This window comes from Oculina patagonica, chromosome 2, assembly GCF_052425735.1.
Source record: "Oculina patagonica isolate OP01 chromosome 2, crgOcupat, whole genome shotgun sequence".
Classification (NCBI taxonomy): domain Eukaryota; kingdom Metazoa; phylum Cnidaria; class Anthozoa; order Scleractinia; family Oculinidae; genus Oculina; species Oculina patagonica.
In genome coordinates this window covers 29,881,962-29,900,749 of record NC_135759.1, presented here as the reverse complement: position 1 = coordinate 29,900,749, position 18,788 = coordinate 29,881,962, and the positions used below count along the sequence as shown (strand labels likewise).

The 18,788-nt window shown below is 36.1% G+C and overlaps 1 protein-coding gene across 1 annotated transcript; it reads left to right on the top strand.

Moving 5' to 3' along the window:
• The first annotated feature begins 1,092 nt into the window (after positions 1 to 1,092).
• On the top strand, positions 1,093 to 16,472 carry LOC144644023 (galanin receptor type 1-like). Its single transcript, XM_078503425.1, has 5 exons — positions 1,093 to 1,672; positions 3,628 to 5,225; positions 13,873 to 14,122; positions 15,350 to 15,611; positions 15,702 to 16,472. Exons 2-5 carry the CDS (start codon positions 4,544 to 4,546, stop codon positions 15,747 to 15,749), a joined length of 1,242 nt encoding a protein of 413 aa, XP_078359551.1. The 5' UTR covers positions 1,093 to 1,672; positions 3,628 to 4,543; the 3' UTR covers positions 15,750 to 16,472.
• Positions 16,473 to 18,788: the final 2,316 nt, after the last annotated feature.

Genomic DNA, 18,788 nt, shown 5'->3' with positions numbered 1-18,788 from the left:
CCATTGTACTCTCATTCGATGTTAATTTATGGGAAGGGGAAAACTGACACTCTCTAAGGTTACAATACATTGCAATAAGAAGTACTACATTTTTACGAGATCGCACTTCATAGATTAGTGTGGTCTTAATTGTGCATGGACTAGATTAGATATACTTTCATTTTGTCATGAAAAAATGCATAACTTCTTTTAAAACATTTTGCGCGAAATTTCCTCACGTCGGCTAAGAGGTTCCTTAACAATTAATTGTAAAAAGGCGGAACACATTGAAATAACAAGTAAAACTGAATATTCCGCAAGGATTGCACTTCAGATGAATAAAGAATGCTGAAGAGGCATGCATTAAATTGAAGCAGGCAAGATAATTTGTACTTTCATTCGGTTGTCACAAAAAAGGTAGATTTGTCAAAACATTTATCGCAAAATGTAGTCATGTTTATTAAGGGAGGTTCATTTCTAATTAATTGTACGAGGTGTGAAAAAGATCCGATAAATGGAGCCAAGCACTGGATCGTACTGAACAATATGATGAAGTGAAGATTAGGTAAGAAGTGATGGCGTTCTGAACAGTTAAAGCTGCGCCTATAATTACAAGGTTTGTAAAGTCAATCTTGCCTCTGAACCTTATCAATAACATTTACACCTTGAATTTATCTTTAAACAAATCATTCCTTCTTATAAATCAATTTAAACCATGTCAATTTTGTACGGCACTTGAAACTTTTATTTCTTTGAAGTGCCGTCCTTCAGCGATAAGGCCATTTCGAAGGTTTAGCAGCACTTAGCACGAATGTGTTATTGTTTTGCAGTAAAAAGGTCTAATCCTAATTTAATTTTTCTTTTTCATGTATTTTTGTTCCGTTTTACTGATACCAGCATATACCAGCTACTAAGGTAAATGACTTCAAATAGATTAAGTAAAAGTTGTTTTATTTTTATGGTGAAATATTGGCATGTGGTCAGTTACGGAAACACAGCGAACGTTAAATGTGGGAATTAACATTGATAAAGTGAACGTTTTTTTGTAGACTGTTAATGGTATATTGGCTTGTCTAACGGAACTAAGAAATCAGTTAACATCAGCAAACAGGCTAGAATATCCTGCGATGCATTCTATATATATCTTTAAATGGATTTGCCAAACAAAAAGCTTTTATAACGAAAATCGGATCCTGAAAAAATAATTATAGAAAGGGAAAAGACATGAATAACTGTTCAACTTTTCTCTAGGGCAAATATCAGTGAGTTCAAATTCAATTTTGGCTTCCATTACTGGAAATTGTGAAAGGCTAAATAAAGAATGATATGTTTTATGGGGAAAAGTTAAGATCAAGTTAAATCATAGCCAATACAATTTACAAAGGTAGTGAAACATGCAAATATATACATTATCTTACAATCTTTACTTTCTACGGCACTTAAAAAACGGATTGCGCATTACACATTGTACCTGCGGATGCAATATAAACATGTCTACAAATTAACGTTTGGCAACTACATTTGGCAGTCAAATGTTACTTAAGAAAGCCAAAACAAACGCCCATGTAAAGTCTACGTCGTTATAAATATTTGGCGTGGGTAGGTTTGGCTTGTTAGAACTATCTGAAACCGCCATTTCGTTAGGCAACCTTTATTTGCCAAAACTAACGCCAAGACCCGAGAACATCATCAGGTAGTTTTGTAGTTATTTACTTTCCTTTCTTTGGAGAATATAATTGTAATTCGTTTTCTTACTTGTTCGAACTATGAAATACAACGAAGCCTAACTATAAATAGGTAGGTAAAACCTAAATTTCTAAGCCTTCGATCAAGAAAACGAAAATAACGAGAGGAAAATTGTCTTAATTTTTAAGCCTTCCATAATGAACAGATAGGTAAAATCTAAATTTGAAAGCCTTTGATCAAGTAAAAGGAAACAAGATGAAGAATATTGTCTAAATTTCTGAGCCTTCTATAATGCAAAAAGGTACGTAAAATTTTAATTTCTAGGCTTTTGTTTTTTTGAGTAAAGGAAAACGGCGAGAAAAAAAAAACACTTAATCGGAAACACCATGCAACATTTTGAGCCTGAGGAAAAGATTCTTCGTAGCTGTCAATTTCAAGTTTCCCGAGCTGTCCGTGAAATTGACTTTTTATTTGCTCAATATCTAAACACAATCAGTAGAAGCTTTTAATTTTGCCACATTTCACACAATGTTTACTCATTCATTCGGGTGACAGCTGTGTGCTTGGAAGCACAGTGAAGCTGACACAAAGTCGAGTACGTTTGAAGATCAAAACGGAAGTGTACTAGCTAGTATTTTAAAACAAAATGCTACACGGGGGGAAGAGCTAACAAACTGCGGCTCTCCGCGTATCGATGTAATATTTATCTTCACTTACTCGAGACCAATGCTGAGAAATTTCATTACCAACACTACTGTGTATGTTTGATGAAAAGGTGCCAATCATCATTATTTCAATGTTCATGGTTCGATCCTACGGAAGAACGGTTCCTATACTCAGAGGCAGTTTCGCAACAGTCTCCGAAAAAGAAACTGCTTCTATTTATTGCCATCACTTTATTTTGACATAAATCATATCAATTGCTACACTGTTGTTTTTCAGTGATATATTTACCCGTAAAAAAGACAGAGAATAGGATTTTAACATGAAAAAGGTTTTGCGACCGAAAAATCATCAATTTTGACTAGTGACATCCGATTAGATTTTGCCTTCAAAAAGCGGATTGAAAATGAAATTTGGATGTTGGTGATGGATTTACAACGTTAAAGAGGAGAAAGAACAATATATTATTGCAAAACCGCCTAAATCGACAACGTTTATTTACCCAGGAGAAAAGGGGCTGGATTTACCAATCCCAGAGAGACAAAAAGTGACAAAAATCTTTTAATTAAACATTTCCATACTGGGATGTTGAGCTGTAAAACGAAACTTCACGCCAGTGCGACATAACAATAAAGGTAATGAGAAAAGACTTTAAACACAGCAGATTTGAATACTACCTAAACAAAAAGAGAGCAGCAGCTGCCCAACCTCACGATTAAAGCTATCTGCAATGTTTACAGGGATTAGAATATGTAATATTCAACGGGGATAGCAAAATCGATGCACTCTAAAGTAGGCCGCGTCTTATCGGCAAACGACTTTGCGTATTGATAACATTCTCCCATCTGATAACCTCGTTATATTTGGAAATTTCCCCCTCCCATCTGACAAACTTTCGGCCTGTGTAAACGAAAGGAAAAAAGCACACAAAGGCAAACTTTGGCGAAATTTGCACAAACAGACAGTCATACGCAACTCTTATAGGACACGACAAAAACGCTCTCTTGAAAAAAAAACTTTTAAGAGAAAAATATCCCGAGGGAGTTTTACTAGAAAAATCATATAGCAAGGTAAAAAAATGAGATTGAACAGTAACTCATTAATCGCCACAGGGGGGAAGCAAAAAATATTTTTAACTTGGCAAGCAAGAGCAGGTGATGATAGCTTGTCACTCTAAAGTTGTCGAGAGTATGTTTTTTTAAGAAGCCGCGCGCAAAACGTAATATTACATTGCTTCTCGAACGAAGCTGTCGACTAATAGCTAATTGTTGCTTCTTTTTTTATTTTTTGAACCCATAGGAAGCGGACGTTTATCTTTTTTACAGGATAGAAACAATCAGGTTCAGAATTTGGTAACGGAATATTTGTATAACTTCGGCGCCACGAGACCAATATCGACGTATGTACACATAGCACGAGGCAATCGGTAATAGTCGCGCGTCACGCCGACTCGGTGGGAAAATCGCCGCAAAATTTCAGAGGTTCGACGACAAATTACTGGTAGAAGAGGAAGACAGGCGAGAAGAAATTAGAGCGAGGCGGTTTAATTGAAAAGAAAATTGCCTGCCTTTATTTGATGAGTGGACTCGCACAGGTTATCCGGTTGATAATGTTTAAAGACCTTGATGGGCATGTCGGCCGGTGCATCTGCCTTAACTAAATATCCAATTGAAAATTCATCAGATTTAGTCAGTCAGCACATGGAAATTGGCTATAAAGAACAGTAAAATTGGCTTCCCTGCGTTCATCATAGCTGTGTTAGTTTCGCTTGGACCAATCGCAGGCTACGGATGACCATTGACGTCAACTGTTGCTCACAGTAGTAAAGGCGACATTTCCAGCCTCTTTTCAGAGCTCCGTTAAATTAAAAGGGATCCGAGCGACCAAAGACGGACACGTCAAGCCATCACTTTGAACGCGCTACAGTTTGCTGACAGCAAGCTCTTGTAAACCTTCGCACTTTGGCGGTTACGACAAGTACTGCTGGTAAGCTGCTAAGGAACAGTCGCCCCTGAAACTGAAAGCCAACAACGGCAATATCAGTTTGATTTATCCCCGCTACAGGATTCGCTCACAATATTGGCTTTTAAGAATCGATTGGCATTGCGCCTTAGTTTAGAGCCACTAATTTAGCGGAACCTCAGCGGCTTTCAAAAACAAAAAATAAACACAAATTAAAGAAGAGACTGCAGACCGTTCACGTTCAGCCGCTATAATGGTGGACTCGTCGCAAAGAAATTTCAGCAATGTGACCTCGTCAGCGCCGGCTCCAACACCGCAGTACGAAGATTACGACATAGATTCGGTTACTTTGAAGTGGCTCAGGATTGTATTTTACGGTGTCATTTGTATTGTTGGCACTGTAGGAAACGCTCTCGTCATATTAGCTTATCGAAATCCTCGGATGCGAAGCGTCACCAATCTTTTCATAGCGAACTTAGGCGTTGCAGACTTAACAGTGACTCTCATAAACGTTCCGATCACGGTGACTTACTCCGCACTTGATTTCTGGCCGTTTGGTGCTTTTCTCTGCAAGGCATTTCCCTACATACTCGGCATCACGGTTTTCTCTTCGGTCGGGACGTTAATAGCGATCGCAGCGGACCGCTACAGGGCGATAGTCCATCCGCTGCTTCCCAGAATTCGCACACGGCACGCAATCATGATCATTGCAGCGATTTGGATCGTGGCCTTAATCTATCCAACCCCGTTGCTGATCTACCAGAAACTTACGGAGGACGAAATGTGTTCCGAAGAATGGCCCTCCGATCAAGCTAGAAAAATCTACACGGTGATACTATTTGTGGCACTTTATTTAATACCGCTGATCGCTATATCGGTACTGTATTTTCTAATTTGCCACAATCTTAACACCTCAGAATCGTCCGCTCAGGAAGGTAAGTGGCTGCCTCATGATAAGTACGTTACTCTTATTTCGCTATGTATGCGCGCACAATTTCACTTCTTAACTTATGTGGAAAAGGAACGAAAGCTGAGGCGGAAACGAAAATTTACAAACACACATCAAATTATTTGTTGCTGGGAAAACCTTAAATATTGTTGTCTGTTTCGAAAAAATCTGTTAACTTCGGCTAAATATGTACGGATTCAGCATCTGCTAATGGCAAAACGCGTGAATTTTGAATTATTTACATTGCATGCGGTTCATTGCTAAATCCATTCTCAGAAAAAGTGACCTACAGCGATTTTGAAAGGCACATTTGTTTAATATTTTTCGGCCGTATTTGTGTCAAACGAAGTATTGCAGCCATACAAAGGGTCTTGCAATTTTTGGGCAAGGAAAAAAATAATTTTGCATTCGTAGCTAATTCATAAGGTCTGTTTGCAGTTTCTAATCTATAAACAAATACTCTAAAGCCAAATTTGCATTAATGATAGTGGTTTTTCCACTCGTGTATTACCCGACGAGATTGTGACAGCTTCGAGAACTGCAAAAACACTGACAGAGGCATTAAGGAAAGCTGGAATAAAGATGTAAAAATTTGAAAACAGCTTTCGAAACAATGGCTCGAAGAAATATAGCCATAATAGATCAACTGAAACAATAAACGATATTAGCCCGTCATGGCGACTCATAACACCACCAAACTATTTTTGGTTAAACGGGGAATTGCGCCATCTGTTGGGCAGAAAAAAATATTATATTTCGAAATCCACACTCGTGAATGTTTTTCTGTAAGTTGGTTTTAGCAAGATGGTTAAACGGTCGATTTTCTTTACAGACATAAGTAGTTTCACAAGGTCGAAATTGTTTCTTTGTTAGTACCTTACAGAAAATATCGGTAAAGATTCTAACGCAGAATTGCTCTTTAAACAATGTTTATCTCGCTCGAATCATAACCGAACACTTTGCTTTGTTTCATTGCATTTTAATGAGAGTGGAAGAGTTAAAAAGTAGGCATCGTTAAGGACCTTTTAAACAAGAACGTAAACAAAGCAATTTATGGTGGCTAAAAAATATAGATAAAGCGACAGCATGATCTTCATACAGTTGAAGTTTTTTTGCCACTGGAACAAAAACAATTCGAGGAAGTATTAATTAATTCCTTAAAAACGTTCCTATTTTATGCAACCGGAATTTAAACCGAAGGTGTCTTCAGCGCGAAGTAAATAAAAATGAATTTACCAAGATCTGCTCAGAAATATGGATATTCTTCACTATGAGCTCTTGCAATTATATCTTTCCAAATAAACACAGTTAAAACGAAAGATAAATTTGCCGAAACGCATTTCCCTAAGGGATCTTTTAGTCCTTATTTTAGAATTTTGTCGTGACAATTGAAATATAAATATATCTTTACCACAAAAGTGCTCAAAACGTGCGTGGGAGCTAAGAATCATTTAATTGAGATTAAAATCCATTAACCTTCTAGGAAGATTAGGCTTAAAGAATTGTGCTCCACTCCTATTTCGGTTTCGTTGCTTCAAGCTACCCAAGTCTTACCGGTTTATGATCGTATAAGAAAAAAATGTCTTTTTGCCAGCGGGGGTTGACCTAAGCCAGTGCTTATTTATTGGGGTTGTCTTTTAGCCTTGAGGGCTTTAACCATGCACGCGATAATTAATAAAAAAAATAAAACAAAAAATAATGAAAATTGCCCTTGATTTTGAAAATGTACTGTGACTGCGGATATATTTACTTCTATTCTAGTGTATATCACAGATATCTCCCCAAGTAAACTTCAAATGAAGCGGAAATTTGAAAGATAAATATCACACGATACCTTATTTACTATCGTAACCTTTTTGCATTGTACAGAGGACGTGCTGTGTGCAAAGGAACTCACGCTGTTCTCGCCTGAAAACGTGAAATTGTTGGAATAAATAGAATTACTAACACTGAGTCAATAACTTTAAAGACTAATATAAGTTATGCAATGAACACAGACCAATTCAATTCGTCGACCATTTTAATTTTATTTTTGAATTATTTATCTTTTTCTTTGAAAATTTTGGAAATTTCAGTGAATAAACAAACAACTCTGTAAGTTTAAAACTTTTGGTCTCGTTTCTGGTATTAATTTCCTATTTTTTTCTCTCGCATTGGGAGAAAAATAAAATTAGAAGTGACATATTTTCCAATTTGGCTTAGCCATATTGTGCTTTTCAATTATAATTTTTTTTTTTTCATTAAGATCTTAAGGTGTGTCAAAATTGAAAGAAGCTCTAAAGTTCGGCAAATTTTAGTGAGTTTTATTTCCGGAATAAAAGACTTGAAACGACGCCGTCGAGTAAATGTTCAAAGAGGACATGAATTTACAATCAAGATTTATGGATAACTTGATCTGTATGTCTCTTAACGACGGCTTTTCAATTACAATAAGATTTTAATTGATGCCGGCCATTAAAGGCGGCTCTATTGAAAACCCATTTATCTTATAATTCTAGCAGGTTAATAGCACATTAATCAAGAGGCGACGAGGCTAGTTAAGCAGTGTAATTCAGAAAATCTCACGATATTTTATTGTATTTTGTTTTTCATGCGGGATTACCGAGTTTGAGTAATTTAACCACTCGCACTTCCCTCCTTTCACCTAATTTAGTTCATGGTCTCAACAGGGGATGGCAATTTGAAAAGAAAAAAAGCTTGCTTCGGTAGATTAAAAAGAAATGCTAATATTGTGTTTCGTCTAGAATAGAACTGCAATTTTAATTTGGCGATTTTCATTGGCGAATTGTTATTGTTCCCTTCTATTAACTATTCATAAAGTCGACCAATGCAAATTTATAATAGACTTTACCCAGGAAATGAGACAACAATTGTTGGTATTACTCAAAACAAAATTACCTGTACATACGTTTCTGCCAGGTGACTATAATTTATATATTTTTTTTGGCTCACTTAATGATTAACATACTTTTTCATATTTCTACCAAGGTTAAATAAACCATCATTTCTTCCAATTAAAATTATGATTCTGTGCTTATTAATTTGTTTTGGCGTTACCAGCAACTCCACGTCAATACTGCAATATGAAAATGCATCATAAAATAAGAGAGCTAAAAATAATTTGCCCGAGGCTAGCCAGCAATTAAGACACTGTAATGAACTTTTAAAGGACCTACATTTATTCATCATATACATTTTTTTTATCTTGCCCTTAAGGGTGCAAAACCCCGAAAACTCTGTTTTACAATAGTCGCTGATTAATGTGCACTTAAATGCGAGGTTCAGTTAATACTTAAAAAAGTTATAAATAAACCGAATTGAACTTTTTTTAGATTTTTTTAGCGATCTTCTCTCACTGCTTTCAAACGCCCGTGAATGTGAGACTTGAAAGATTATTTTGTACTTCACATCGTTAGATCTACATGTGAAAGCGTTTGATTTCATATTTCACATCCCTTGGCCGACCACGATATTTTGAACATTTTGACAAGGCCTGAAGGGTCACTTTAAAATTGCTTAAAAAGTGGTTAAAAAAGTGGACTACCACGGACAATTTTAGTTTAAATAACAAAACCTCCAGAAAAGACCGCACCCCGCGGAAACCAAAATGGCCAAGAAAGAGGGGTTTGAACAAATATCGAACTAAAGGTATATACGATTTTCACAGCTTATTGGTCTGAGTATATGCCACAAATTTGTCGTCAGTGAAAACTTGTACCTTTTGAATGTATTATCCAGATTCCAAATAAAAGACATACTGGCCAAACATCATATAAATGGCATATCTAGTATGCAATGTCAAAAAGAAAAACAACAATAACAGAAAAGCTATGGTCTACGCGTTTCTTTGTAAAGTCCTAATTCCCCCAAGAGATCTGATATAGGCCTTGACAAAAGGTTTTGCTCGTATATTGAAAGAATAAGGAAAATTACTCATAATAGTAATATACATTTAATAATTGAAAACAAAATCGATCACAAAAATACCCACTCTCAGCACTGAACCGAAAACTTGTGATAGATGGAGTTTGTATTTGGAATTTAAGAAACCTAATGTTCTAAGACAGTTTACAGTTATGCGATGTGGTGAATAAATTTCTCATAGACACAACATTCATTTTTTTTGTGGTATACAACGTGGGCGAAATTGCTTTTACTTCGAAACTTACACATGCACATCTTACCGTTATTATCATTCGGATATAAACATTGAAGAATAGAAAGCTTGAGCTGAAGCCGGAAAATAAGAGTAACGTGTAATGTTTTCTCTAAAACACCCCAAAAATACATGATTGATAACTAGTTGATGACATAAAAATCCCTAAAAGCTACTTATTAAGAAAGGCCACTATATGTGACGTTAAAGCGCTATATTTGACAACTAGTCGTAAAAACGAATTACACCCGGGGTAGGTAGACAAATCATGATTTGAAAATTGTACAAAGTGAGAAACAAAGTAAATATCTGGAAACGTACAAGAAGAGGAAGTGCTAACTCCAAGGAGAGTTGATAAATCGAAGAGATGCGGTATTCAAACGATTGTGATTACACAAAACATTTGTGATCACACAACTAAACCTACTGGTCGACAGTTTTCTCCATTCTCAAAGATTCCCACTAATCTTTTTTTCACATTTTCCATTGAATTTAAAGTTTTTTGACACAGGATTTTCAGCTAATGAACTCCCGTTTACCCTTCCTATTTATTCCTAGCTCATACGCGCAGTTTTTTTTTTTTTTCATTCAATCTTTGCGCTTTCAAGACTTTAGAGGAGAAAGATACATTTGAACAAAGTTAAAAGTATATTTTTTTATGAATTTTGTGAATCTAGATATTTAAAGCATCTACACTGTTATTCTTAGCAACAAGAAGACATAAAGGCTTGATTGTCAGTTGTTTCAGCTTTGTTTGACTGCCATTTTTATGTCACAAGCAGTCTGACGGTTGCATTAAAAAGAAATGACTACATTATAGTAAGTGATAATCTCCCTACATGTCGCTTCTTCATTTTTACCTAGTGCGATACCAATCGTACAGAGTAATACAAAGTAAGGGACGTTTTTTATGTGAATCCAACACATGTCCAAACAATACTGTATTATTTGGATTATCTTTAAAATAAATCGAAGCTATCAAGGGTTTCGATCTGACACGGTTTAAATGTGAATGAAATAAGCAAATAAATCAATCTCTCATCGCATCGTGCAACAAACTACAAACATAAATCTGATAATGGTGTGTCAATTTAGTGGGAAACTAACTGTGGAAAACATGTGTTCGGATGTTTAAAAAAGAACAAATACTACTTGGTCATTCACATATATCTTTATTAAATTCAGTTTTATGTTTAGTTTTTTTCAGTTTTTTTTTTTACCGAATACGTGACACTGAACCGCCACGGAATTTTACCTATTGCTGATTGTAAAGTGATTTTCAATTGTTCGTTGACTGTGTGACTGTGTGTTCTGACATAGATACGCATGTCCTCTTCAAAAATAAAGCGTGGTTGGCGATGCTGTCTTCAAACGCTGATTTCACCAGAACTCAGTTAAAATCAAATTGTCAGCAGCACGTTCGTTATTATTTTCGAGGCTGCAAAGAAGACTTTTCATTTAAAGTTCCTAAATGAGTTAGATAATCCCTTTTTTTTTGTTGAGTGTAGTCACGTTCCCGGTCGATAGGGATGGAGATTTAAGATCATTCCATCGAAATAGAACTGCAGTGATTTTCATTGAAACTTTGTCCATTGAAACAAAAAAGAGGGGTCATCATATTCGTTTAGGAGTAGGAGGACCTTGTATACACCCCATAATTCCCTACAATATCGTGTTCCAGAAACGATATCATTTGCACCGAATTCGTTTCGTTGGAGCAGAAAAGTAAGGACAAAGCAACAATAGATGTACTGTAAAGACTTCAACATGTTCAAGGAAGAAATTACATAGCTATATATTTCATCTATTTCATTGATAAAAACACGAGGCCATTATTATATATTTTCACGAATACTGGCTAAGTTCACGTTTTTGGTGATTATGTAATATTAAAGATAATAATAATGTACATGTATTTTTCTGCAATCATGTGAAAATTTGTCTTTAGAACTGATAGATCACTCGTTTACGAGAATACGACAATGAGACTCTCTCGCGAGCCAAGCCATAAAGAAAAAGCCGGTTTCTTAATGTGTGGGTTTAATTATGCGCTGAAAGGAAGAGCAATGCAATACTAAGAAATCACCTTAAAGAACAGGTTTTGAAGATGATCTTTTGTCGGAAGACAACCCTAGATTGTTGCCAAACTACACCATTATGGTCACATGACTATAGCTTTATTTTTCATTGGTTTCGTAGCAACAAAAATTACCATAGCAACGGCAGCGAAATTCTTTTGCTTTGTCTTATTTTTAACCTGGCTAATTTTCTCCAATTCTATTCGAAATAAGTGTATCCATCCCATTTTTTTAATATTTAACGATGGTTTAGCAACATGTAGACGAAATTTAAAGAAATTAAATAGCACAAGACGCCTTTTTTGTAGCAAAACGAGAATTGTTGCGGAGGATTTTGTCGGTTTTTCACAATTGACAGTCCATATCTTTCAATAAATAAAAAGCTATAACTAACTTGATATTTCTACAATGCTTTTACAATTGTTTTTAAAAAAATGGTCAGCTATAAGAGTTATGATTGTTTTTCATATTCCAGTCAATATTGGGGAAGTAAAACATTGAAATCGTTAAAAAAAATAACACCTAATTTTATCAAAGTTTCGGCCACCAATTAAATTCTTAAAACGAGGATTTTGTTTAATTACGTTCCTTGAGTATTTTCCCTCAACGTATACATGCAACAAATATCGAAATTCAAGTCGTCCAATTATGACAAACAAATGGTGATCGATCTTTTCTAAAACTTTTCTCTTCTTTGTAACTCTTCGTTTAACATTCTGTGAAAGGATTTTATTTACACTGATAAAAGTACGTCTGGCCAAGCTCGCGGAAATTCGAAATTCAGACTCATTCAAATTCCTGATGTCAAGTAGCTTACTGCGCCACCATATTTTATTTTCTCTATTATTACTTTTCCGCCTCGTGAAATTCTTTTCGTACTTTTCCACATCACCTGTCCTTCGTTATCAGATATGTCCAGGATTGAACGCTATGAGATGCACGTTCCTCATGACAGGCATCACAAATGTCCTTATAAAAAAATCACCAAAAAAAAATTTTGTCAAATATGAAGTAATATGGAAATGTCAAATAACACAGTCAAACATGAAGTACTCATTAAAAATACCCGCGTTCATCCTGGACATAAGTGTTCGTTATAGCCAACTCTCTCTAAGACGGACACCGGCTTCAACTGTCCGGTATCCGACTTGTAGATAGTTGAGGTAACGTGACACCAGTAACTCTTAGATAACAAAACTGAACCTATGCACAATGAATATATCTCTGTTTTAAGTCTGATTAAAGTCGTTTATTTAAAGTGCTACTATGATCAAATTTTCGATTTCCATTTTTTTACATTTTCGTGTACAATAAGACTTTCTCACTCACTTTGCCAATTTTCAATCCATTACGAACATCAGAAGGCGTTTTATTTTAACGTTTATTTCCGATAATTTAAGGCTGCCATTATAAACAACCTTGTTCCAAGGCTTGGTTGCGAATAGGGAGAAAATGACGTCAAAGGCTCCAAAGTACCTCACGGGTTGAAACTATAATAACAATATGTATTGAAAATCACGCGAAAAGCAACAAAAACTATGGGCTTGTTTTTCGTGCAATTTTCTATGCTGATTGTTATTCTAATTTGAACCCGTGAGGTATTTTTGAGCCTTTGTCGTCATTTTCTCCCTATTCGCAACCAAGCCTTGGAACAAGGTTGTTTAATGGCGGCCGTAAATTATCGGAAATAAACGTTAAAATAAAACGACTTCTGATGTTCGTAATACATGTAGATTGAAATTTGACAAGGTGAGTAAAAAAGTCTAATTGTTCACGACAATAAAATAAAATCAAAAATTTGATCATAGTAGCACTTTAAGTAAAGCCTACAAACTTAGTGGATTGTTTTAGGAGAGAAAGTTTGGTTTACTCAAGGCGCTGACTTACTTTGCTTAATGTGGATTCGAAGTTTTAAAGTATTTTTTACTAAAGGAAAACACTTCTCAAGTGTCCCTTGACGGTTTCAAACTGTCCGTTGTCTGTGAGAGGTACGGTGTCCGTCTTACAGGGAGTTTAGTTACATTGAAATGACTGAAAAACGGCGGAGACCAACACCAAGTGTCAGTCTTATAAAGGTGTCTGTCTTCTAGAGGTGTCCGTTAAGAGAGAGTTGACTCTATGTGCTAAGCTGCAGTATAAGTGTGGTCACACCTATAAAGTAAGCCTGTGGCACTGGTGTTATGCTGAGCGAGGAAATTGTGTCGAGTGAAAAGTTGGAAAATCTGCACATTTCTTCGTTTCTCAACGACTCGTCGAATGCACATTCAACTTTGTTATTTATTTAAATAATTAGCTATTGCTTAAAGTAGGAATACCGATATTGTCTTTTTTAGAAGTATTAAAGTACTTATAAGTAACATATTAACATCGTTTTCTTTTTCACAACTATCTCTCCGTAGGATCTCGTCGTGCGAGGAAAAGCGTGATCCGTATGTTGGTGATAGTAGTGGTCTTGTTTTCTGTTTGCTGGCTTCCATACCACATAGTTGTCCTTTACGATAACTTTGATGACAGTCCTGAACGCTCTGAAACTTTTTTTCAGTTTTTAATGTTGAGTTTTTGGTTGAGTTTTGCAAACAGCTGCTGCAACCCCGTTGTTTACGCAGTATTGAATCGTAACTACAGGAGGGAGTTCGGTAGACTGTTGAGGTAAGTCAGGTTACAAATTGGAGTGGAGACTTTTCTCGTTCCTTATTTTCATCATTTGGCAGACATTTTGATTATTTTGGGGATTTTGGTTTATTTTACATATTTTATACGATGGGTTTCTATTATTCGTTGGCATGTAATGGTTATTCGAAAACCAGAGTCTGCTAGGTAGTTGGTTCAAGTCAAGTCAAGCCGTGGAAACCAACAGAAGATGCGGAAAATATGTAAAGATTAAAAAATTGTAGTACGTAGAAATGCAGCCATGCGCTTACCTTAAGGTCGATATCAGTTACTGCGACAGCTAAAATTTAGGTAAACCGATTTTTCTGCGATGTTAAGACTGATTTGGTGTTTTAACGTGAACTTGTAAGCGTCTTATAACAGTGAGTACTTAAACTAACGCGGATGCTTCACGCCATTGCGTATTTTCCTTATTCATGTCGCTTAAAAACACTTAGCTAACTGTAAGATTAATGAAGCAAATCTATATATCAGGTGTTGAACTACATGTATTGAATGGTTGAGACAGGGGGATGTGTTTACCAATGCAATCCAAGAAGGGATTTTATCATCCAAGCTCAAGGTGGCGTGTGTAGTTCTAGCAATACCCTCTTTTCTGAGGAGGCAGTTGCAAGATTTTTCTTCCTTGGTCGTGGCTGTAAATTTGAAATATCCGTAATTGTCAAAAATTTGTAAATGTAATTTATTTACCCACGTGACATGGAAGACTTTAGGGGCTCGTTAAGACGTGTACGTCCATCCAAGATCGAATTGGAATTTGAGGTGTTGGTTTTTGTGGAGGGAGGAAAACCGGACAACCCGGAGAAAAACCCTCGGAGCAAGGACGAGAACCAACAACAAACTCAACCCACATATGGCAACTGGCTGGAATCGAACCCCGGCCACATTGGCGGGAGGCGAACGCTCTCACCACTGCACCACCCCCTATCCGTACGCTAATATCTGAAAATATGGGAATGAACCCGATGAACCATACGTCAATAGCTATTATCAAAAAATAGATTGATGGGCGGGGTGTCTGTTAGACATTGGTTGTCCATTCTGGAGACTTGACAAAGAAATATCGAATCCATAGGACCTCACATACATTCAGATGGCTTTTAAATTTAACAACCAAACAACGTCAGAAGCCAAAGCATGTTTAATGTTTGTTTCACACAGTGCATAACTGTTTATGTTCAATCATATGTGTTTTTTTTTTTACAGGTGTCAGTCACTCAGCAGCCATAGAAACGCTGAATCTCTGCATGGTCGAGACAGGCGCTTTTCTTCGGCAGAAACAAAATCAACGTATAGAAAGACGTCTAAACAGCAGCTGAGTAGAATATTTCTCAAGAGTAAAAGTAACGCCAACGAAGATTTTACAATGACTAATGGAGCAATGGCCGAGATGTCCAATGCCTCTAGAAGCGGTCAAGGTAACAGCTCTAGTGGATCAAGTCACAACGCCAGAGATGAAAAGTTATTGGTATGTCAGATTGAGTCGGGATTGTGATCAGGATATTTCTGTTGTTGATGAGCGCTTCTATGGATAACTGAAATATATTTTTCATCGCAGAAAAAGCAACGGAACAAGTCGAAGAAGAAGAGTCCCGTTTTGGTATAGGTTCGATGCATCAAAACATACACATTAAAGTAAATGAGAGGTCTCGTCCCTTCGAGGTGGGTACTTTACACGTGTGCATCAAAGCAGAGATGTCGACCATATAGGCTGGACTTCTTTGCCTAGCTGAGTCGTCAAGTTTCAACATTATTGATAGCCATAATCTGAGAACTCACGCAAAGGTCACCACAACCTTGCCAAACATCACAACCCTGCGTCACTAACTAAACGTAATGAAGTCGTGATGACCGCTTCGGGTCGATGATACAAAACCTCGCGAAAGTGCAGAAAGAGCAAGAATGCTGTCTTTTAGCATCGCTTTTCTTCGTCTCGGGGAAAGATTGTAAAGACAACTGAGCACTTTGGTTGCAATTGTATGACATGTATCAGTTATCTTCTGCGAATTCTGGATCAGAATGGCAAAAATAGAAATTCGTTAAATGGAAGAATGTATCCACGAGTTACTTGAAGCATCAACATGGGCGCTTCAAGTCCCGTTGCAGAATATGTGGATTTCTTTTAAATATTTGCAGCAGTACATGTGCGAACAGCTAAAGAATCCGATTCCTGAGCTACCTCAGCTAGATAATACATATATTCCTTATCAGACAATTTCGAAGCTTATATTGTTAAACTATTTACCAAGATATAACTGTCTTCACAAGAGTAAAACGGGAAAAAGCCGGAAAAGAAACTAGGAAAAATATAGTAATACATGTATCATATTTAAATATAAAACCCAGCAAAACAAACAAAAAATTAATACCTATTATTATCGACCCTATTTTAGGATATGATCTCTCCCTCACACATACATATAACTATGCGTTAACAAGGCTATAGTGTTATAGGTCAATCTATCAGATATATTTATTGGCAAATCCCTGCCTATTTGACAAAGACTTTTTTAGATTTTGACTATATTTTCATTTTCTTTACGACATTAACCAATTAGCAGACAATTAATGAGTACAAAGAAAGGGTAAAACATATATCGTCTTGGCATATAATAGAATTATCAAAACTGACACAGGTACACAGGTAAACCGATAAGTTTTATTGTCGAAAGTTATTAATATATTATTTTTGCTCTGGTTCGTTATTGCGAAGCTTTGGAATGGGTTAATAAACCTCGTGCAACATATTTCAAAAGGCTCACAACAGTTTTCAGCACTTTCCAGCTCTCATACTTTGGTGAAAAAATATATACTTTGATGGGTCAGGGATACAAACATTTAACATGATCAGTTACTGCTACAAAAACGGTATCAAACAAATGCCCAATCATTGATAAACAAATTGAGTATTTTCTTGAAGTCACTGAAACCATAGAAAAAAAACCTTCATTTCCCTTTTAAGCGCTTAAAACTCAAAAATGAGACCGGTGACCCCCATTTTTTATCATTGAATAATGATAAAATTTTCGAAAATTCAAGGTGGCTCTGAAATTGCTCTGGAGAAATTTTTTAACTTTGCAAAAAGTTGTATCCTAACATGCCGATCATTATTCAATGATAAAAAATGGGGGTCACTGGACTCGTTTTTGAGTGCTTAAAGGGAAAATAAAGGGTGTTTTTAACAGGTTTTACTGATGGTATGGTAACCAGTGATGTCATGAAAATGACCCCAACTTGTTCAGCCATGATTGGACAACTGTTTGATATCATTGTAGCAGCAGTTTAAGATTCGTTGTACTGACCTAAAAAATAGGTCTCGTAATCTTATCAGGAGCTTTGGGCGTTTTCCTGTTTTCCTGTGTTACTCTTTTTGTCTTCCAGTTTCAAATGGTTCATTGTGTTCTTTTTTTTGTTGTTGTGATAGGTCATTTATCGCCGCTAGAAAAGCAATTGATCTCTAGTCTGAAAGGGTTAGATTTAAATATAATTTTAATTAATAAAATTAATTTCATTTAATTCATTTAAACTACACATAAAAAAATGCAATATTCTGGAAAGGAAAGGTAGACCATTTTGCGAGTTCTCACGATTGCAAAACAAAAAAAAAATAGGTTACAGATTTGATCAAGACTTGAAGCACTACTTACTCCAGGGTAACACCTGTTTCTAGTATAGTGACTACCCATGTCTAAAGAATTAGTAAATTCGGATTGGTGTTTGGTACTCCGGATTACAAATGTTTGAGTAAATTAGTGAATTAACACTGAAGCATTTGGGTCGAAGCGGGTGTTGTTCGTTATACGCCAAGGGAGAGTAGGAGGAGTTCATGTCTTTGTCAAATAGTATGATCTTGTAAAACCTTTCAACAAAATGACGTTGTGCTCAACTCAAAAACTGGCTCTCGGATTTTTGCAGCCAACTGAAAACAGATGCCAAACTCAAACTGATTGTCCCAATCTTGCCTTTCTTACCGCTTAGTCTCGTAATAAGAACATCCCCTTCATCCATGTACAATTTTCTAAATTTAAGTTTTAAACCGAGCAAAGTCCAGAACATGTAATTAATTTTCAATCACTTTTAACATAAAATAAGACTAGACTAGAGAGCACATACACACACACAGTAGAAACTCGTTGTCTTGCACAGTATTACAGTAAGGAGCCCACAAGTGGGATCACCGCTATTTAATTCACATTATTTCCTGTACCTTCCAGTTGACTTCTGATTGGATTAAATCTACACTAAATAATGTGAATGTGTAGTTCCATAAAATATTCATACCTCCCCAACGAAAGGGATTTTTTAAAAGAACCCCCTACCCCTCTAGAAATTCCAGTTAAATTTCATACATTTTTTTTAAAATTTTTGGTCTTTGAGACCCCCTCCCCCCCCCCCCAGGAAATTTTTAATCCCTTCTGTGGGGGGAGTATGGATATTTTATGGAACTACACAATAAATTAAATGTGCTCACACTTCTGGGCTCCTTAAGAAAAAAAAAATTGTCCTGAAAAATTGTTTGTTCTTCTTACAGTACTTTAACTAAGTCTACATCGATAGTTAGAAACTGACAAAATAAAACATTTAAACTGTAAATCAGGGAGCAAATAACCAGAAATAACCTTTCATGTAGCCATGGTAATAAATT

Bases quoted from the DNA above. Each gene is read 5' to 3' on its own strand.
- LOC144644023 (XM_078503425.1), top strand. From the start codon at position 4,544: ATGGTGGACTCGTCGCAAAGAAATTTCAGCAATGTGACCTCGTCAGCG. The intron at 5,226-13,872 runs GTAAGTGGCTGC...ATCTCTCCGTAG, and splicing joins AGAATCGTCCGCTCAGGAAG to GATCTCGTCGTGCGAGGAAA. The intron at 14,123-15,349 runs GTAAGTCAGGTT...TTTTTTTTACAG, and splicing joins GAGTTCGGTAGACTGTTGAG to GTGTCAGTCACTCAGCAGCC.